At 49.3% G+C, this 21578-nt stretch overlaps 1 protein-coding gene across 1 annotated transcript in view; it reads left to right on the top strand.

Annotated features, from left to right (window-relative positions):
• Nucleotides 1–21578, top strand: part of WNT9B (Wnt family member 9B) — a 49170-nt gene that overhangs the window by 9357 nt on the left and 18235 nt on the right. The window contains exons 5-7 of the mRNA XM_070774453.1: nucleotides 12561–12723; nucleotides 15481–15511; nucleotides 15705–15863. Of these exons, the coding sequence (XP_070630554.1) occupies nucleotides 12561–12723; nucleotides 15481–15511; nucleotides 15705–15863 (353 nt within the window). The remainder of the gene's footprint in view (nucleotides 1–12560; nucleotides 12724–15480; nucleotides 15512–15704; nucleotides 15864–21578) is intronic.

The raw sequence follows: 21578 nt of genomic DNA, 5'->3' as shown, positions 1-21578 counted from the left end.
ACATGTGTTGCTGGGTGTGTAAGGCTAGCCTCCGCAGTTAGGGGAGCCCCCCAGCCCCGCCCCCGCCGCTGCCTAGAGAGAGCCCCTCTCGCCCCCAGCCCTGCCCCCCGCTCCTGAGGGTTATGGATGAATGAGACTGGGCTACAGAGCAATGGAAAAGGATTCGGGAAGGCCGTGGCCCTGGCCACCAAAATGCCGCAGCCACCTCTGGGGTGAAACTCACCAGCTGGGGCCCCAGGAAGTTATCAGAGCCGGCAGGGTTGGGGTGGGGGAGGCTGGGGGAATCTAACAAGGCAGGTCATCGTTTTCTGTTGGCTCAGGGTGAGCCAAGCAGTGCCTGGAGGTGTCCCGGTGTCTAGGAATCCTTAACAGGGGACTTAGAAGGGTGGGGCAGGGGGCTGACAACTCCCCCATCCTTCACTCTGCCCCCCTGGTCCCTGTCCCATGGTGGGAACAGCTGTTCCAGAAGGATGAGATGGTTGGATGGCATCACTGACTCAATGGACATGAACTTTAGCAAACTCTGGGAGATAGTGAAGGACAGAGGAGACTGGCAGGCTACAGTTCATGGGGTCCTAAAGAGTTGGACATGACTTAGTGACTGAACAAAAACAGCGGGCTGTGCCTTGGTACTTGGGGACAGTGTTTTTGCAGCCTGGTCGGTGACTGTCTCTATTTCAATGAGGAGTCCACCACACAGCCACGGGGATAGATGGAGGGTGAGGGATTTTGGTAACACAAGGACCCCTGTGTCCCTGGCCCCGGCTGTCAATAGATGGATGTCAACCGTGCGGGTTGTGCACGGTGCGCTCAGCGGAGGGGCTGTCAGTAAAGGAGACCAGGGCGTCCTCTGCCAGGCGTGCCTGGCAGCTGGGCTGGAGCCCTGACCAGTCCTACTGGGCTTGAGTGTGAGCTCCCTGGTTTAAAGCCTCCTTCAACATTGTGTTCTGACCTGCTGAAAACAGGCTGCCATATCTGTTGTTTCATGTAGCAGTCAGATTAGAGAAAGAGCAGTTTCTTTTACTCCTCTGGCAGCCTTTAAGGTCTGAGTTCTAGTCCTGTGAGCATTTCCAACCTGCTTCAAAGCTTCAAAGTGTTAGTGCTGGAAAGATGCAGCCAGCCAGCTCACCCCAACTTCGTCTGGGAGGTTCTGTTTGAACTTCAGGGGCACTGCTGGAGGTTCCCCTGGGCTCAGACACCTGTTTCCTGCCCCGGGCAGTGGGCGACCTGCATCCCTACTGCCCCTGCCTCGGGCTGGCCTTAGTTGCTCAGTTGTGTCTGACTCTTGGTGATCCCATGGACTGCAGCTGGCCAGGCTCCTCTGTCCATGGGATTCTTCAGGCAAGAATGCTGGAGTGGGTTGCCATACCCTGCTTCAGGGGATCTTCCTGATCCAGGGGTTGAACCAGGTCTTCTGCATTGCAGGCAGACTCTTTACTGACTGAGCTACCGGGGAAGCCTGACCCGGGTAGTGAAAGGAGGAGTGAAATAGCTCAGCAGAGGCCATTTCTGGACAAAATGGAGAAGTCATCGCATCTTCTAAGAAATCTCTTACTCTGCACACATGTGTGCACTGAGATGTTTTCCATGCAAGCTGATGTCCAGGAAAACAGGACTCCTGGAGGAAGCAGGTGGGGGTGGGTGTTTGTCCAGGGCTTCTATTGGGAAGGCTTGCTTTTCTTCCAACTTCTTTTGCATCTTGTTTCTGCTGAAGTATATGTTTTAACTAGTTCTGGTTTTTCTTTTCCTTTTAAAAAAATTTTTTTTTGGCGTGTGAGATCTTAGATCCCCAATCAGGGATCAAACTCCTGCCTTGAAAGTGAGGAGTCTTAACCATTGGACCACCAGGGGAATCCCGCTAGTTCTGTTCTTTCCTGGCCCCACCCATCTGAGGCCAGGCCCCACCCATCTGAGGCCAGGCCCCACCCCAGGGGTCAAGACTTGCTTCCAGAAGGGCCAAATCCCCATGAGGTGATAACCAAAAGGGCATACTTGCCAACACTCAGGGAGGGGAATGAGGTGTGCGTGGGGGTATCTTGGACAGTGGCTGGAGGGGTGGGTGTTCACCTGAGGCCCTCTTGGGGAGGCAGGTTGGCTGGGCAGGGAGGCAGCACAGCTCTGTTAGAGGTGGAGAGCTGGACTGTTAGGGACCTGGAAAGTTCTGCCAGGTCCTCAGAGGTCTTTTGGGGTTTTTTGTTTTGTTTTTAAATACTCATTTATTTATTTGGCTGTGCCAGGTCTTAGTTGGGGTACGCTGGATCTGGGATCTTTAGCTGTAGCACATGAACTCTTAGCGATGGCATGTGGGATCTAGTTCCCTGACCAGGGATTGAACCCAGGGGCTCCTGCACTGGGAACTTGGAGCCTTAGCCACTGGACGACCAGGGAAGTCCCCTGGTTTCTGTTTTACAGTAGGAAGTATTGAGGGTCTTTCATAAAAAAGCCCGTCTCCCTGGCTTGTCAATGACTTTCCATCCCAGGGAAGGCCATGGCTCAAGGAAGCAGACTCGCCTGGTGGCAGCGTTGTTCTCAAGGCTGGGCACAGGTTTTGTCCTGCCTCCCGCCAACCCAGGTTGTCACAGCCCTCCCTCATTCAGAGGACCCAACTTTTAGCCTGGAAAGAAAGACTCCCTCTCCCCTTTCATAACCAGGCATGCTGTTTTCCCCTTATAACTCCTGGCCAGCTCCTCCCATCCCCTCACACTCTCTTACTCTGTGGCTCCTGCTTCTTTGACTTATTGGGGGAGAGTCCCTGGAAGCCCACCCTGACCCAAGAAACATCTCCCCAATGGTCACTGATGAACTCACATCAGCACTGAGACAGTACTGAAGCGCGTAGATTGGCTCCTCAGCCTCCTTGTTCTCAATGTGGGGCAGAACCATGAATTAATCTCTTGGGTGCACACTCACCTCCTCCAGGAAGCCTCCCTGACTTACAGCCCTCTTTGTGCCTTGTGGCTCCTCATCAATGTAGCGATTCCTGACCCTGAGTGGCCCTCAGCAGCCATAAAGATTTGTCCCCAAAGCTCGGGGCTGGTGATCAGGTGGGTTAAAAGAGAGTGGGGGTGGGGGTCGGGGACTCTCTACTAATGCAATGGAAGAAGAGGTCCAGCTGGGTTGGAAGGAAGGGAGGAGGGTCTAGATTCCCTTGGTTCCCTTCACTCTCCACCGTCTGCACCCTCAGCCCCTTGCCCATGAGGTTGAACCTTCACTGAACCACAGTCCTTCCCTATAATGGTCCTGGGAGAGACCGAAGCAGAGACAAGGCCCTTCTCTCTGCGACAAGACCCTCCCTGTGGGACTCCTTAGAGTTGAGGTCGCACTTCTGAGAGCCTCCAGGCCACAAACGTGTTGTGTGCACGGACCCAGGACAGGGGCCTGTGAGGATGGTCAGGGTCACAGTGACACCTGCTGGGGCTTCTAGGAACAGCAGCTGGGGAGTCACAGACAATGAATGTTGGTGGGGGGTGGGGTGGTTAAGGGCAATTAGTAACACCTCACTGCAGGCCTTGAAATTAGCCTCAGATTGTTAAACTCTCATCTCCTTTGCAGGAACGAAGCACAAGAAGATGCACAAGCAACGGGGCCATTGGAATTCCATCTAGGGCTCCTAGGGACATGAGCTGTATTTCTCGAATGGGTGGTATTTTTTGAACTTCATTCACAGAGTCTGGTTTCTACGGAAGAAACCAGAGGAAGTCTGAGATTGTTCTTTGCATTTCTCTGTGGGATGGAGTTTTAAGGGCAAAGAACAAGGACATGCCTTGTACATTTCTTTGTTGTATCGCCTCCATAAGAGGAAGAAAAGTATGTAATACTGCCAATGTCAATGAGTAAAAACAGTCCAGGTGATCATTGTAATGTCAATATGAAGAAACTGGGAGGAATAAAGAATATAGTGAAATGAATTAGTGATAAACACTTAATATGTTAGGGCAATTCCTTGATAAAAGGAAACCCACAGTGGAGGGTCATCAGCCTCCCTGGTGAGCCAGGCTGGAGGGGTGCAGAAGTGCCCAGGGCACAGGGCAATGTCTTGGTTGGAAGCCCTCCACTGACCTCAGTAACTTGCCCCAAATAAATGAAAAGCCAGATATGCAAATAAAGAAATCCAAGGGTGGAGTTCCCTGGTGGCGCAGTGTATAAGAATCTGCTTGCCAATGCAGAAGACATGGGTTTGATCCTTGGTCTGGGAAGATCCCACATGCCTCAGAGTAACAAAGTCCATGCATCGCAACTACTGAGTTGGCAGACCCTAGAGCCAGCAAGTCACAACTACTGAGCCCGGGTGCTGCAACCACTGAAGCCCGTGTGCCTAGAGCCCATGCTCTGCAATGAGAAGCCACTGCAATAAGAAGCCCATGCACCACAAATAGAGAGCAGCCCCGTGCTCTGCAACTAGAGGAAGCCCTCCTGCCGCAATGAAGACCCAGTACAGCCAAAAGTAAATAAATAGAATAAATAAATAAAAAAGAAATCCAGGGGTAAGGATTTCAGTTTGCAAAATAACCCTTTACTTCAGAAAGAACCCAGTCAAGGTCTCTTGCAAGTATTTCACATATCATCTGTTTTATCCTTACACCCCTTAACTTGGATAATTAGACTCCACCGGCGATGACGGGGCTATAGAGAAAACCTACCCATGTAGCTAGGTGCTGATGTTCCTTCCTTGGGCAGAGTTTGGAGTATAAATTGGGATTTCCCATTGGGAAAACTGGGGGGGATGGGACGATGTTGGGGGCTCAGCAGGCCAGACCCTGGTCTTGGTGGGTTTCATTTGCTTTCCCATCTAATCCTCAATAAAGCCCCACATGAGAGCTGGCACTGCTCTCACTTCACAGGGACACAGGCCTAGTAAGTGTTGGAACTGGGATATGCATCCAGTCCCACCTCACTCTGAAGCCAGGGAGTAAGGGGTAACCCCAAAAGGCTGGGGCTGGGTACATGGAAAGATGGTGGTGTCCCCACTGGGAATGGACACGGAGGAAGATTTTGGTGGGGGGATAGATAGCTAATGGTCAGCAAGACTCAGTTTACCACTCATAGGATGGAGGATGCCTGGGTATACACCATTAGGACTGCCATGTACAGCTGCTCAGGTTGTGCACTGCAAAAGGTTACTCTCCCCCACCTAGGAGGGCCCCATCTGCATCACAGGCATATCTGCATATTCTCTGACAGTTAGTAGTGAAATGCCTAGAGGAGGAGATAGTTGTTTTTAAATCATTCAGAGGGGCTTCATGGTGGGTAGGCAGTGCCTTGCCAGCCTTTTCCACATGTATTTGCATCATCTTCCTTGAGACCTCCACCCAAGGGAGTGAGCAGGTATTGGGAGTGGAGGAGCATTTCCTGCCCCATCTCGTTTCTCCCAGCAGTCATCAGAGGGGTAACAGGGAGCAAAGCTGTCACAGTACCCCTGTCCTCCTGTTTCCTCTCAGAGGTCCCTGGCTAAAGGTTCAGGCTTTTGCTCTCCTTGCTGGGGCAGGACCTCTAACCGGGGGGAGGAGGAGGGGAGCTAAGGAGAAAGAGGAGAGAAAGAGTCTGGAGTCCCATGGGTGAGCTGAAGGAAAGATACAGAGCAGGGGCTGTCCTTTTTTCTTTTTTTTTTTTTCTCCACATCACAAATTCATCACAAATTCAATAACATCAAAGGTCATTCAGGAAAGAGGAAGGTCCTTCTCTCAATAGACTCAGTCAAGTTTGGGGACCCTGGAACAGTTTCCTGGAGCAGTATTTGCTGTAACAAGCAAATGAGTATATCAAGCTTCAGGCTGAAGCAGTCCATAAAAGTTTGGGCATGCAAAATAAATCATTTGTCAGGAGGTCTGTGCAATAGAGGGGATTATCCACCACACAGAACAGCTCACAAGAGGTTGTTTCCTTTATAATGAATTTCAAATGAATTTTCATCAGCTTCTATTGTAGTTATTATTAATAATACCAGTGTTTATTGAATTTTTATTCTATTAAACACGGAACTATGTTTGTGGTCATGCTTGTAGCAGATACTCTGTCCCTATGATCACAACCAATTAGACCAATTAGACCTGACCCTTGGGCAATCAGTTCACAACTGGCCACAGCCTTTGACAGGTCCCGAAGTGCCAGTGTGGGGTCCCCTTCTCCCCTTCAGACTCATGTTAGGATACACAACAGATGCCACTGGGCCCCAGAGCTGAATGCCCATCGCACCATGAGGGTGTCACGGCAGCCATGATGGGCCACGTGCAGGCTATACCCTCTGAGAGAAGCAGTAACCAGGAGTTAATACAAGCAGAAAGACATGTCTAGAAAGGGCGCAGGGGGAGGAGGCCAGCACAAGGAGGGGAATGAGAGGCAGACCCCAGTGCCTGAGAGCATCAGTCTAGCTGTGTGATTTGATTAGCTCTCATTACAGAGCCTTTTCTGTCTTCCAACAGCATCCTCCTTTCCTATGATCCTTCCATAGCCACTGTGAGGGTGGTGGAGGAGGTTTAGGCTTGGAAGGTTTGCATCTGGGAAAGAGGGTGCCCGATGGAAAGGTGAGGTCAGAGAGACCAGCCAGCCTAAGGCTCCCTGGAAGTCTGACTAATCGACCTCGCCAATTATTGAGCACCTACAATGTTCCAGGCACATTTTACATGTTATCTCATTTAATCCTCACATCCTGCCGGAAGAATAACTATATCACTGATTTTACAGTTGGGAAAATGAGAGCTCTGAGAGATTTTAAGTGACCTAACCAAGGTCACTGGCTCAGAAAGAGAGCTCCAATGCGGGCACAGACATCCTGGCTGTCTAGGGCCACAGACACTGCTGGACTGCTTTGTAGCGGAAAGAAGAAAAAAAAAAAAAAACATTTATCACTCAGCGAGGTGAGCCCTACACCAGGCACCTCTCGGTGGGGAGCGGCTGCGTGGGTGAGTGGAGAATTCCAAAGGAAGGAAGCCTCATCCATGGTTCCCATGGGCTAACAAAGCCATGTCTCCGAATTGAAAGTCATTTAAACTCGCGATCCTGGAGATAACACGGCTTTGGAGAAGAGAGGTCTCTGGTGCTGCAGTCCGGGAGGATTCCTGGAGGAGATGAACTTGTAGAACAGGTGGGGACTAGAGAAGAGGAATCGGGGCTGGCCAGGCGCAGTGCACTGAGGAAGGGGCCCTCTGGGCTCAGGAAGGCGGAACAGGAGGGGAGGGGAGATGGACGTGTCTGCGGTGTCAGGCGGAGCGTCTAAGAGACCCACATCCTGCTGGCTCGCTGAGAGCCCTTGAGCAAGTCACTTCTCCTCTGAGCTTTGCATTTGCCATGTGTTAAGTGAGGAGGTGGGGGCGACTCCCCTGGGCCCTCCCTGCTCTACTCTGGGGAGAGAAAACAGCCCGCCAGAGCTGAACAGCCTCTTGCACCCGCAGCCTCCGCGACCGGCTGCGCCGGTGACCAGCAGGGGGCGCTCCTGCAGAAGGCTGGCTGCCGCGGCCGCCCTGTGCTCCGTACGCCGGGCCTTCCTTTGCTGTCCTTCCCAGTCAGCTCCGGTCACTCCTCTTCCTGCACTGCCCTTTCCCACCCCACTTTCTGGGATGAGCTGGTGGAGGAGGTTCCTGGAATCCAGATTTGGGGGCAGGCCACTTCCCTTCTCTGTGCCTCCGTTTTCCGGGTTATGTGAGGAAGAGATGAGTTACTGGGTGGGAGAGGTTTCCAACCATACATAGTAGGTGTCCAGGATGAGTCCTGCCATTTCACACCCTGTTATCTTTCCCAGAACAGGGGATGTGGCTTTTACTGCCCACCAGGGAGAGCCAGAGCCTCCTTGCTCACCGTCAGGGTTACACTTTGCTTCAAACTTTTACTCAAAGTCCTTTCGTACAAAGGTAGAAATGACTTCTGGGTGTTGTATGACACCTGAAACAATGAGTGACGCTTGACAGGTAGCTGCGGAATGATTGGGGTTTTGAAACCATCTAGACAGGAGCTATGGTCTTTCCTGTAGTCATGTACGGGTGTGAGAGTGGGACCATAATGAAGGCTGAGTGCTGAAGAACTGATGCTTTTGAACTGTGATGCTGGAGAAGACTCTTGAGAGCCCCTTGGACAGCAAGGAGATCAAACCAGTCAATATAAAGGAAATCACCCCTGAATATTCATTGGAAAGACTGATGCTGAAGCTGAAGCTCCAATACTTTGGCCACCTGATGCAGAGAGCCGACTTACTGGAAAAGACCCTAAGGCTGGGAAAGACTGATGACAGGAGGAGACGGGGGCAGAAGGAGAAGAGGATGAGACGCTTGGATGGCATCATCGACTTGATGGACATGAGTTTGAGCAAACTCTGGGAGATGGTGAAGAACAGGGAAGCCTGGCGTGCTGCAGTCCATGGGGTTGTAAAGAGTCGGACATGACTTAGTGGCTAAACAACAGAGAAGAGCTGTGAGAAAGTGACAGGAGCTGCCTCTTCTGCCATATTCATTTTCATCCTCACATTTCTGACCACTGTTGTGTGAGGAAGACAGACAGAAGTGGTATATTTAGTTTATGGATGAGGAAACCAAGGTCACAGAGGAAACCAAAGACAAGGTTAACTTGGGACCCAGAGATCTTTCGGTTCAACTACAGTTGTCCCATCCCTTTGCTCAGCAACCCCTGTTGGAGACATGTGGTATTACATGCAGGTAGACACAAAGCCTGGTCAAGAGAAAGGCAGGCACAAGCAGGGTGCGAAATCCAAGAGGGAGAGGTGGAGGTGGACCGTTTCATCGGAGCTGGAGGCTAAAAATGAGATTCCAGAGTCAATAACATAAAGCAGCAAGGTTCAGCAAATCTCAGAAGCATTTCCTATTCGAAAGTACCCAACACCCTGTCAATCTACGTCTCACTCCAAAGGTGAGCTCAGTATAGCAAAGGGATGCGCCATGGGCTCATCTGTTAGGATTATACCAACAAATGGTGGTAACACTTGATTCCTTCTCAAACATTTATGTGGTAAATTAGAATGAAGTGTGCCATTTGGAATGTGAAGAAAGATGGATTGAAGAGAGTCACTCTGCAAAATCCAGCTCAAATATTACTGCATCTCAGTATTGCCCCAGACACACCTTCCCTGGAACAGTGAATGGATTGTCCTCTCATGTGGATCTTAGTTCCCTGACCAGTTATTGAACCCAGGCCCTCGTCAGTGAAATCACAGAGCCTTAACCCTTGGATAACTAGAGAATTCCCAGCACTTTCTTCTCTTTCTGCAGCTCAGTGATGAAACACATACCCGCTCCTTGGGTTCTAGTCCCAAGTTTACTAGCTGAGCAGTTACTTACCCTCTCTGTGCCTCCATTTCTTCATCTATAAAATGATGTGAGGATGAAATGAGCTAATATGCCTCTAGGACTTAGACCAATGCTTGGCATGTAGCAAGTACCCAATATCCAGTTTATACTTATATAGAAATGTCAAAATATTATATGTATTTATGTACATGTCTTTCCCAACAAACTGTGCTTCTCAGGGTCAGGACCTAGTTAGTTCATCGTCTCTTACTCCCAGATGCTCAAAGTTTGTTAAATTTTATAGTATATAATCATGCTTTCTATGAAAAGGAAATTTTGTAGTAAAATTGAATTAGTCATTGTGTGTGTGTGTGTGTGTGTGTGTGTGTGTGTGTGTTGTTAAGCCTGAGCTTACTATTTCCCAGAGGTAAACAAAGACTTGAGTCTCTCCCCAGTTTAAGGAAAGACAGCTTTCTGGGCCACTGAACTACATATCAACTTTAGGAAAACATGCTATGGTCCAGTTATCTCCTAGTCAAGACTTTGTTAACAAGCACTTCCTACCTGTGCCTATGATTGTGCAAATGTGACCAGGAGGAACTATGCAAGGGACTGCATTCCTCCAGGCACCAGCTGAATGTTCTGCACTTCAAAATGGGGACCCTTTCCTCTTACCCTTCACTTTCCGGAGCAAGAAGTTACTCAGATGGAAACATGCCAACAAGAATATGCCAAGTGTGCCTCTGTTCAGAATCCAATCTTTAGAATGTTGTTGATAGTCAATTCTGGATGATTCTTCTATTTTCTAAGAAAGTTATTCTTCTCGCCTTCCTCCTATTCTTCCTTCTTTGTGTTCTTTCTTTTGAACCGTGCCAGTGGTTACAGCGTGTCCGGAACACTTTTCTGTTATAAGACACCTGAAAGTCGCGTCTTTCATTATTGCTTGGCCCGTGGGGTGGCTCTAGAGGGGGGTACTTAACAGTCAAAGGCAGAAAGCATGCTGCTCAGTGCTGCTTGTCTGGTCATCTCACCGTGTTTTAATGTTTTTAGAAGTGGGAACCCAGAGGGTGGGTGTGTATACTCATGGTGACCCCACTGCCCAGGCAGCACACAGGCATATGTGTCGCCTGACAATTCTGAGTTGATTTATGTGGACAATGGAGCAGGCTCTTTGAAACTGGGATTGTCTATCCACATTGCCATTTCTCTACCTACCTCTGTGTTCAGCCTCCCTTGGCTAAGCTCAAACACCTTTGGACTGGAGAAGGGCTCAGGCAAGCAAGGGATAAGGAAGCATCGTATCACCTTCCATACAACACAGCCTTCACGCAGAGCATTGTTCTGGAGCAGAGAAGGCAAGAAAGGGAGGGAGGAACAGAGACAAGAAGGTTTCGAACTGGAATTGCCATGGATGGGTGTGCTCTGCCACTGTAGGGGGAGCTCCCCGTAGAGGACCGGAGTCCTTCCTATAGAAAAATAGGTGGATGGATGACATAGGAGATGTCCAGGAATACATCCCTTGTTTTCTCCCAAATATCTTCCCTGCTAAGGCTTAAAGTTTTACCATTAGAGATTTTTTCTTGTGTCCTTGTTGCCTCTCCCTTTGAAGAAAAATTTTTTTCATTATAAATGTTAAATTAGAAGATTCAAAGAAGATAAAAACATTTTTAACACACCCTTACAACCTCCAAAGCACTCACTTCTTAAAATAATAATCATGACCTCTATTTTGGACTGAATGGCCCAAGGCACCCACTTTTCCTTTCTGGCCGTGCTGGGTCTGCACTGCTGCACAGGCTTTGCTCTAGTTGCCGCCAGTGGGGGCTACTGTCCAGCTGCAGCAGGCTTCTCAGGGTGGCGGCTTCTCTTGCTGTGGAGCTGGGTTTTAGGGCACACAGGCTTCAGTAGTTGTGGCGCGTGGGCTCAGCAGTTGTGGTGCACAGACTTAGTTGCTCCACGGCACGTGGGATCTTCCTGGACCAAGTACTGAACCACGTTTCCTGCATTGGCAGGCGAATTCTTTACCACTGAGCCATCAGAGAAGCCTGCAAAGCACTCGCCTTTTAATACATATTTTGATATGTTTCTCTCCCATCTTTTCTGTTGTTTTCACGCATAGCTGTAAGTCCCCCCTGTGTGAGATTCTGTGACCCACTTTCCCCGGTTAGCTTCCATCCTAGTTCGGTCTGATGCTCTGAAAAGGCCAAGTATATGCCACCAAGTACCAGTGAATTCCACGATGTTGAGGAAATTACCTACCTGTCTAAACTTCAGTGTCCTTCCTGTGGAGTGGGGACAGTGATGCCCAATGTGATAACTCACGGCACCCTGGAGCCAAATCAGAGAGAGAGTGAGAGTTAAGGCCAGTTCAGAAGAGCACGGATAGGACGGATGGGAGTGGTCAGAATAGAACTATTTACAGTGAGACCGTAGCCAAGAAGGCTGGGTCACAGGGAGTGGGGGAGCCCAGGCAGAGGGACAAGGGAGCACTCCCATACCAGTTTTGTTGAGTCCTCCCTGGGACCAGCTCTCCTGAGCAGCCATGCCTCATGCCTTGGGCTTGGCCTGGGCACAGGTGCCTTCCCTTGGAGCCCCCAGGCATCACCTGCCCCACTTCCTGTTGCGTCGAGTCCATTTCCAGTGCAGCCCTGAGGGTGATCAGAGGGAGATAGCCAGCCTGGAATTCCTCATTTCCACTTGCTCACAGCCAGGTGGTGAACTCAGAGGATTGTGTGAGTGTTGGCCTCTGCCTGGGGCCCTGGGCTTGACTTGGGAGCCCTTGGGACCTGGGGCCAGACAAGGCTGAATGGCTCCTGGGGATTTGCTTCAGGAAGGGTGGCCTGGTCTGGGGGCAGGGTTGGGGGGAGGATGAAGAGATGTGGATCTGGATTGGATACAGCCTCCGCAAGTCGTTCAGATCACTCATTTGTGATCGCCACAGTGTGTGCGCATGTGCGGGACGGGTGGGGTGGCGAGGGGGTAGCGGGGCGGGGGGTAGGGTAGGAGAACTGCATCCCTAAGCCGTGGCTGCCTTGGGCTGGCTCATGGAGACAGGTAGCTGCACGTGGATGTCTAAGAATGCTCCTCTTGCATACCTGTGTGAACGTGCAGGTCTGGGAGCAGCTGTGGGTCTGCCTAGGAATTTAGACAGCCATGGGGGAGGTGTGGGGGAGTCTGTGTGTCACTGAATGCCTGGACTTGAGTTGTAGAGTGTCAAGGGGTATGTGTGTGTGTGTGTGTGATGGGGCATGTGTCTGGCTATGGGAAGGATTGTGTCTGTGAACATGCATTGTGTCAGAATAACACAATCTATTATTTCTATCTCTGCAGTCCCATAAAAAGGCCAACAGATCCGAGTTACAAGCTGGCAACAACACATATTACCTGAGCACCTACTGTGTGCTGGGCCCTGTGCCAGGCCTTGGAGATATAGAAAGAAAGAAAACTCAGGGCCTCCACCTGCCCCCTGCCTTGAGGAGCTCCCGGGCAGAGGGTGAGGTGGGAGGAATGAATTATTATGGTCAAGGCTCTAAATCCTGAGGGCTGCCCCTCATGTCCTTCCTCAGGGGTCCCACAGTATCCCAACTGTGGAGATGATCTGTTTTCACTGCCATCTCCTCCTCCAGACTAGAGCCCCGTAATACTCTGTAAGGATGAATTATGCCAAAGCCCCTGTGAGTCAGGATGTCTGGGTGGCCCTCAGCCAGCCGTGACCAGTCATGAACCACAACCAGTGCGACAGTCCCACTAGGCTGGGCTTAACTCTTGCTTCCACTACTTACAGCAGGGTCACACGCACCAGCTACTTAAGTGTCGGTTAACTCATCTGTGCAATGGGTATAATGATGGCTCACTAACCTCACAGGAGGCCTGAGACTTCAGTGAGACATGTGCTGGGCCCAAGGATGGCATCCTAAGCACTGACTGGTGGAGGCTCAAGAATTTTCTTCTGAGTCTGGGATTAACAGATGCAAACTATTACATTCAGAATGGATAAACAAGGTCCTACTGATTAGTACAGATGGGCTTCCCAGATGGCACTAGTAGTAAAGGACTCACCTGCCAATGCAGGAGACAGGAGACTCGATTTTGATCCCTGAGTTGGGCACATCCCTTGGAGAAGGAAATGACAATCCACTCCAATATTCTTGCCTGGAGAATCTCATGGACAGAGGAGCCTGGCAGTCTACAGTCCATAGGGTTGCAAAGAATCAGACACGACTAAAGTGACTTAGCATGCACGTATAGTACAGGGAACTATATTCAGTATCCTGTGATAAACCATCATGGAAAGAATATGAAAAAGAATGTACATGTATCTAGAACTGAATTACTTTGCTGTGCAGTAGAAATTAATACAACATTGTAAATCAACTATACTTCAATAAAATGTTTTTAAAAAAGAGAGAACTTCTTTCTGGATATTTCCATGTGTATCTCAGCATCCAGTCACTGATGTCCTTGGTGAATCTTTAGTGTTTTCTCCAATCTCCCTGCCTTACAGCCTTAACTGTCAACAGGTAACTTTTCTGAAACATTGAAAATGTGTCACTTTGGGAGAGTATGCCTCACCCCGCCCTTGCTCCAGGCAATTGCCTGCTTGTGTGTGCCTGTGTATATGTGGGGGCCCATGGGCCTAAGGACAGGAGAGGCAGCTGGGGCAGCTCTCTCCTCATCTGCCTGAACTCAGGTGCCCACTGGGGTGGTTGGAGCCTGGTGGGGGTCCTTCGTCCTCTCTGATTCACACTGGTCCAGCTTGAGCTTCGTTGAGCCTGGTTCAAGGTCTTACCAGTGGTATGCTGGAGCCAGTTCCAACTGGTTTGCACAGCCACCTGAGCAAATCTCTCCCTAACTCCTTAGATCAAGGATGATGTCACATCAGTAACTTGAAATCACCCACGGTGGCAATGTTTGCAGCAGAGAATCGGCAGATGCTATTAGCCAGGCTCCCACCCACGCGGCAAAGCAGCACAGCTTGTCTACAGTTTTAACAACCCCTGATATCGAGTGCCAGCACCTGTTGGGCATTTGGCATCACTTTTTTTGTTTTGCTTTTTTGGCCACGCCACACTGCTTACAGGATCTTAGTTCCCCCACCAGGGACTGAAGCTGCGCTCTTGGCAGTCAAAGTGGGAAATCCTAACCACTGGGCCTTCAGGGAATTCCCATGGCATCACTCTTATTTGCACAAAAATCCTGTAAGCTATTTATTATCGTCCCCATTTCATATCTGAGGTTTATAATTTCCATGATTTGAATTCAGGTCTCTGCCCACCACACTGGACTGTATGCCTCAATACACAGAACCGTGAGATGCAATATCGCTGGCAGAGTTGTTGAAGATTGTCGATTAACCGCTGCCCTTATTGGACAGGGAAACTGAGCTCAGAGAGGCTCACTATAGCCGTTAATATGGCAGCTGTTAATATGTTAATGTGGCAGCTCCCATCTTCCCCCAGTCTCCCAGCGCCTTTGTGTTCACAAAGCCAAGGTCGCTGTCACCTGATGTTCTGCATACATGGATGATTCTTTGGAAACTTTACATTCAAATCTTGACATTCAGTGTGAGTTATGTTTTGTTTTGCTCGATTTGACCCAGTATTCAACACTCTCAAAAACATATTAAACCTTGACGGGGCGATTTGTTGTGTGTCTCCCTCCCAGATGGGAGCCACCTACTGCCTTGGTCACTGCACTTTCACTGCAGGAATTGGGGTTAGACTTAAAAAAAAAATAAAAAGAATAAGCAAGGCAGAGCTTTATGACCCAACACTGAACATATCCATCCTGTCTGACAGAAGTTCTGGGGTCTATGCACTTTGGAAAGTAAGTTCCTTTCCACCCCGTCCCAGGCTCTGCCTGCCCCACTGACCAGAGAACCTAGATTTTTGTTCCATGAACATCAACTAATGCTCAGTGAGGCCTCCTCCCCGACAGACTCTAGTTTAGAAACTGGGCTCCCTTATCCCGCTTCCGCTCTGACCATGAGTATCCCCATCCCAGGACATCCTTAGCATTTTTCCTGTGTCCACAGCCGGCCCTCCTTCAGTGTCGCGGAGCTGGGGCAGAGGTGCCCGCACCGACCGGCTGGAGAGTGGATGAGACACGACTTCTCAGACTCCAGGCTCCTTTCTCCTTTTACGCCCTGACCCCTTCCTGCGGGTACATCCACCCCGCCCGGAGAGGCAAAAGCTCCCTGGTTCCCACTTCGTATCCCCATCCTTGCCTCTCCAATGCCGGGGTCCTTCAGCCTCCCAGTCCCCCGACAAGCACTACATCAGGTGAGCTCTTACCTGGGGAGGGTGGGCAGGGGGCCGGGAGGCGGGGCGGGGCGGACCTGGAGAGGTGGCCCCACCCTCAGGGGGCGGGGCAAGTCGGCAGGGCCAATGAGGCGGGGGGCTCGCCGCTCAGGGATGGGTGCCGCCAGCGCCGCTCCCTCCCCACCTCCCCGCTCCGCCCCTCTTGGGTTTAAAGCCCTGCGGGCTTCTGGTGGCTGCGCTGCGAGCGCTGCGCGGCGCGAGGAGATGCGACTGGGCTCCGCGCCGCCGGCATCATGCGCCCCCCGCCCGCGCTGGCCCTGGCCGCGCTCTGCCTGCTGGCGCTGCCCGCCGCCGCCGCCGCCGCCTACTTCGGGTCAGTGCCCGCCGCGCCCCGGCCCGCCTGCCTCCCCCTCCTCCCTCTGCAACAAGGCCAACTTTTCCCTTCCGCTGGCCCCGGCCCCGGCGGGATCTCGAACTCAGACCCTAGTACCCAACCCCATCTCGGGGTGGGAGTTAGTGCCCAGAACTCCTCTGGCTTCCCGGACTGGTCCCGGAACGCACCTTCCAGCGTCCGAACTCTGGTCCCCTTCACCTCCGCTTTTCTCACCCAGTCCTGTCCGAGACCTCATCCCGCCCACTAAGCCGGGTCTCGGATCCCGGCTCAAGCTCCGGGACTCTGCAGGCGTCTCGGACCTGGTGCCTGTGCGCCCCGTGCTCCCTGTCCCTGCCCGTCCAAGGAGTCCCTCCCGCGCTCGGACGTCCTCTCCGATCCTCACTTGTGCCCTGTCCGTCCCCATCCTGGGCTCTGTCCAGTCACCAATCCTTGCCTGGGGCTCCCTTCACACCTTCTGCCTTAGCCCTGCTGAGCTGAGACCCGGAGGGCTGGCTGGATGGGTAGGGTGGGTTGTTACCGAGGTCGGGGGAGGGGATCGCACTGATCCAGAAGGGATGGAGGAACCTTCAGACCGTGCGGAGAGTAGAAGGGAACCGTCTGTAGGGGAAATCCAACCAAATCTCAGACCTGGCGTCAGGTGAATTCTCAGGAGAATGACGAAGAGAGTAATGGGGAGGTGGTGTACATGATTGGAAAAGGAAGCTCCAAGCTGAGGGTGACATCTGGGGAGAGAATGGGTGGGACCGGGCAGTATTTGGAGAGCAAGTTACAGGGTAACTGACCCTCCTTCTCTGAACCTGAATTGCAGGGACTTGGTAGAGGAGTTGGGGTCGTGGGTGTGAAGGGACTTTCCTGACCTCCCCCCAAAGCCTGCTCTAAATATATACAGTCTGTTTCTTTAAATCATGGTACTTTTTGTGATCCACACCCAAATCAAGGTGAGGCTTACAGTCTGACCCAAGCAAAGGCAAAAGCAAGCAAGCCAATAAAACCCCAAAAACATAAACCACCAAGCAAGTGACCTGCCAGCGACTGGTCTTATGGACCTGGCAGGGAGGGGCAAATAAGGGTCAGAGAAGGTCTGAGAGGTCCTGCACAGGAATAGGGCTGTGGGCTAATTTCCAGGTCATGACCCCTGGTTAAAACATGCCTTGGCTGTGGGCAATGGCCTCTCTTGAAATATATAGGGGGTGGGGTGGGGTGGGAGTAATGTCAGCCCAGACCCTAAGGCTCTGGGCTCAGCTTGCTGGGAAGACCACTTAGTCTCTGGCCTCAGTGTCCCGTTTTGTACAAAGAAGGGGCTGAACTTGGTGTGACTGAGCCCCTCTATCTGCTCTCTGTCAAGGGCACTGCACATTCATTTTGTTTCCCAATGATTTCAGGCTTGGAAAGGCACTGTTGCTGCTTCAGCAGACAGGATAAAATGGTCAGGCACAGTCTCTGGGTTCAATCCCCAATTCATCTACTTGCTAACTGTGTGAGTTTGGCCAAATCACTTAACCTCGCTGTACTTCAGTTTCTTATCTGTAAAGTGAGGATAATAGTGCTTATTTCATATGAGTATCATGTGAGTCGGGCTTCCCTGGGGGCTCAGTAGTAAAGAATCCATCTGATCCCCTGGAGAAGATAGTAGCAACCCACTCCAGTATTCTTTCTTGGGAAATTCCATGGACAGAGGAGCCTGGAAGGTCATAGTCCATAAAGTCGCAAAGCAGTCAGACACAACTTCGCGACTAAACAAGAGCAAATCATGTGAGTTAGTACATGTAAAGCACTTAGAACAAGGTCTTTGTTGTTGTTTAGACCCTGACCCAGGGTCTCCTGTGTTGCAGGCAGATTCTTTTGCCACCAGGGAAGCCTAAACAGGGTATAGCATATAGTAAATGCACAACTAATGCTACTAATTATTAAGAAGATGAGGTAGAGTGTCTTGATATTTCAGCCCTGACAGGGGTTTCTGAGCTGGAATGGAGTAGGGTGGTGAATAAATGGTGCCTGCAGCCTCTTGGATATCAGCTCATTTTCACAATCCTTTTGTTTGCTTGGGCTCAAGGGTTGAGGATGGGGCAAGGGCCAGGTGAGATGGGAGGAGAGGGGCTCCAGGAAGCTGAGACCACCCAGGCTGGTGTGGTTGGAAAGGAAAGGAGTTTGTGGCAGTGCCCAGGGTTAGAATTTGAGGGCTGTAAGCAATGGGGCAGTCTTGGAAATGAAAAGGGAAATCATAGATCGAGCATGAACTGGGGGTGAGATGGATCATATGAGTGTGAGTCCCTCTTCCAAGTTGTGAGCTCCACTGGATATAGCTGGCAAAATGCACTCAAGCCACCATCACCCCAGTCTGGGGAGGAAGACACATTCTCAGAGATTAAGATAAAACTGGGGGTTCGTGCTGTTATGTGTTTGGAGAACAGAGAGGAATGAGCCTAAATTCTCCCTGAGGAGGCCCTGTTGTGACTCAGTCAGGCCAGGTTTTCCATCCTACTATTTGAATTTGCTCTCTGGAAGTAATCTGTAGCAGTCATTCACACTGTAGTAAGAATAAGAGGTAATGTGCTTCTCCCTTCAGATTATTTGCATTTGAAATCTCATTTCTGACTATAAGATCAAGTGTTTTGTCATCCCAATAAAATAAAATTCAAACATCAGGAGAACAGGTAAGGCCAATCTTCTTGGGGGTTTTTTAAATCATAGAATCAGACTTAAGAGTTGGAAGTGACCCCCAAAAGTTTCTCTGGTCTAACTCCCTGCTTCAAGCAGGTCATGTATTATTCCTATTTTTCAGATGAAGGGGCCATCATCCTCAAGTCAGTGAGCCAGCAACTGCTTCTGGTGCTTTTGCATGAGTCTAGCACCTAATTCTGGTGTTGCTGATAGTATTAGTATCATTAGTATTACAGTTTACAAATAATTTTCTTATTCAGCCCCTCCATAATCTGATCCTCAGACCTATTCTTGAGGTATACAGGATGGATGTAAATAGTTTTCAAAAGGAAACTGAGGATGAGAAAGTTTCAATGACTCACTCTGTGTCACACAGCAAGCTAGTGGGAGAGGCAGCATAGAAATCAGGTCCTGTTGCCAGTCTGGGCTCTTCATTTGACAGAAAGTATTAGCTACCAGAGCTAATACTGTGTGGTCATCCAGGAGAGCCACAGCTGCAAAGGAGATGCAGAGGGTGAAGTAGGTAGAGGGTTACTCCCCTCTCCTATTTGGTTAACTCTGTTAGACACTCTTGGCTGTTGTGGGTTGGGTGGAGCCCCAACATTCTCTTCTGTCCTCAACAGTGAGATAGGATGCTATGAACTCTGCTCAGGTATCAGGTAGGCTCCCATAGATGGCATGATGACAGTGAGATGGGAGGTAGAAAGGTTTGTCCCAACTCCAGACCACTCCTCTGTGCTGTCCATGATCAAGTCACTTGCCTCCAAGGTCTTTAGCATCTGGAGGGCCTAAGGTTCCCTAACCAGACGGCTTTGGCTTGGAAGTCTTGGATTGCTCAAGAGTTCATCTTTTAACTCAGTTGGCTTGGGAATTCTGAAAATATTAACCTCTGTGGTGGTTTTTTTTTTTTTTTCCTGTGGTGTTTTATAAATGAATACTCACTGTATTATGTGATGAGCTGAGAATATGATAAGGCTGGTCATCCAATTCAGTCTGTAAGTCATGAATTTTGTGTTCAGAAATAGTTAATGTGGATGCAATTGTTAAAATTGTAGTTGACTCTGGTGCTGCTTTGTACATGTATGGCCTCTGCACTGTTTGTGTTTCCTTCCTGTCTAAGGATGGTATAGATAGGTTTAGGAAAGCACAGTCTTAAGTAGTAGCTCAGATGGTAAAGAATCCGCCTACAGTGCAGGAGACCTGGGTTTGATTCCTGGCTCAGGAAGATCCCTTGGAGAAGGAAATGGCAACCCACTCCAGTATCCTTGCCTGGAGAATCCCATGGACGGAGGAGCCTGGGGAGCTACAGTCCATGGGGTGGGAAAGAGTTGGACATGACTGAGCAACTAACACTGATAACTAATCTTTGCCTCTTGCCAGCTGTGTGACCTCAGGCACATGTCTTCACCTTTCTGAGCTTTGGGTGATGATAATACCCATCCTAAAGGCTGGTGTGAGGCTTGAGACAATGAATGAAAGGGTCTGACATGGTGCCTGGCACATACTAAGTGCTCAGCACAGGATCACTCTTGGTGGCTGCTGGCATTCTCATTATCTTCTTGGGTTGTAGAGGTGTCATCATTGTGAAGAAGCAAGATACGACCTTAATTTTTTTCAAAACCAACATCACACACAATGAAATACATGCATTCTAAGTGCACAATTTGGGTTTTAACGAATGTATGCCTCCGTGTAAGCACCACTTCAATTACTATATGGAACTGTATCATCATCTCAAAGGACTCCTCCTGTTCGTTTGCAGTCGACACTCCCCCACCAGCCTCAGGTCACCACTTCCCTGCTTTCTGTCACTTGAGATAGTTTTGCCCATTGTAGAATTTCATATAAATGGAATCATAGGGTATATAGCCTTTTGAATCTGAATTCTTTTGTGCAAAATAATGTTTTTGAAATTATCCACATGGTGGCATGTATCAGTAGCACTTTCCCTTTTTTCTTGCTGAGTAGTATTCTATTGTTTGGATGTACCAAATTTGTTTATTCATTCACCAGTTGATGGACATTTGGATTGTTTCCAGTTTGGGGCTCTTCCAAATAAAGCTGCTGTGAACATTCGTGTACATCCCTTTTGGTGGACAGATGTTTTTATTTCTCTTGGATATGTATCTAGGACTGGATTTCTGGATCTTATAAGAAATGGTTGAATAGTATTCCAAAGTGGTTGTACCACTTTACACAGTAATGTATGAGAGTTCTAGTTGCTCCATATTCTTTTCTGCTGTCAGTCTTAATTTTGGCCATTTTAGTGGGTATGTATTGGTGTCGCATTGTGATTTTAATTTGCATTTTTCCACTGATAAATACTGTGCTGAACATTTCCTATGTGTACATTCATCATTTGAATATCTTTTTCATTGAGTTATTTGTCTTCTTATTATTGAGTTGTAAGAGTTCTTTACATATTTTGGATTTAAGTCCTTTATCAGAATTTATTGGCAATATTTTATCCCTGTCTGTAGCTTGCCTCTTCATTTTTCTTATTGTTACCTTGCAAAGAACAAAAATTTTTAAAAACTCTTTCTAGACAGAGGAATTTTATTTATTTATTTTTTGGCCACACCATGCAGCATGTGGGATCTTCCCTGACTAGTGACTGAACCTGTGGCCCCTACATTGGGAGCACAGAGTTTTAACCACTGGACCACCAGGGAAATCCCGAAACCAGTTTTTAATTGTGATGAAGTACAATTTTTGAACTTTTCTTTGTATGGTTTGTGCTTTTTTGTTTCTCTCATTCAAGAAATTTCTGTCCATTAGAGGTTGCAAAGATTTTGTCCTATGTTTTCTTCTAGAAACTTCACAGTTCTAGCCCTTACACTTAGGTTTATGATTTTTTGGGGGATTAATGTATATGGATGGTGTGAGGTAAGCATTGAAGTTTACTGTTTTCCATGTAGATATTAACTTGTTACAGCACCATTTGTCCAAAAGGTGATCCTTTCTTTATCATCATCTTTATTGCAACTCAATTGACCCAATATATGAGGGCTTATTTCTGGACTTGCTATTCTA

The sequence above is a fragment of the Bos indicus genome, chromosome 19 (genome assembly GCF_029378745.1).
Source record: "Bos indicus isolate NIAB-ARS_2022 breed Sahiwal x Tharparkar chromosome 19, NIAB-ARS_B.indTharparkar_mat_pri_1.0, whole genome shotgun sequence".
Classification (NCBI taxonomy): Eukaryota; Metazoa; Chordata; class Mammalia; order Artiodactyla; family Bovidae; genus Bos; species Bos indicus.
The sequence above is the reverse complement of the archived record's forward strand: the minus strand, read 5'-3'. Positions and strand labels throughout refer to the sequence as shown.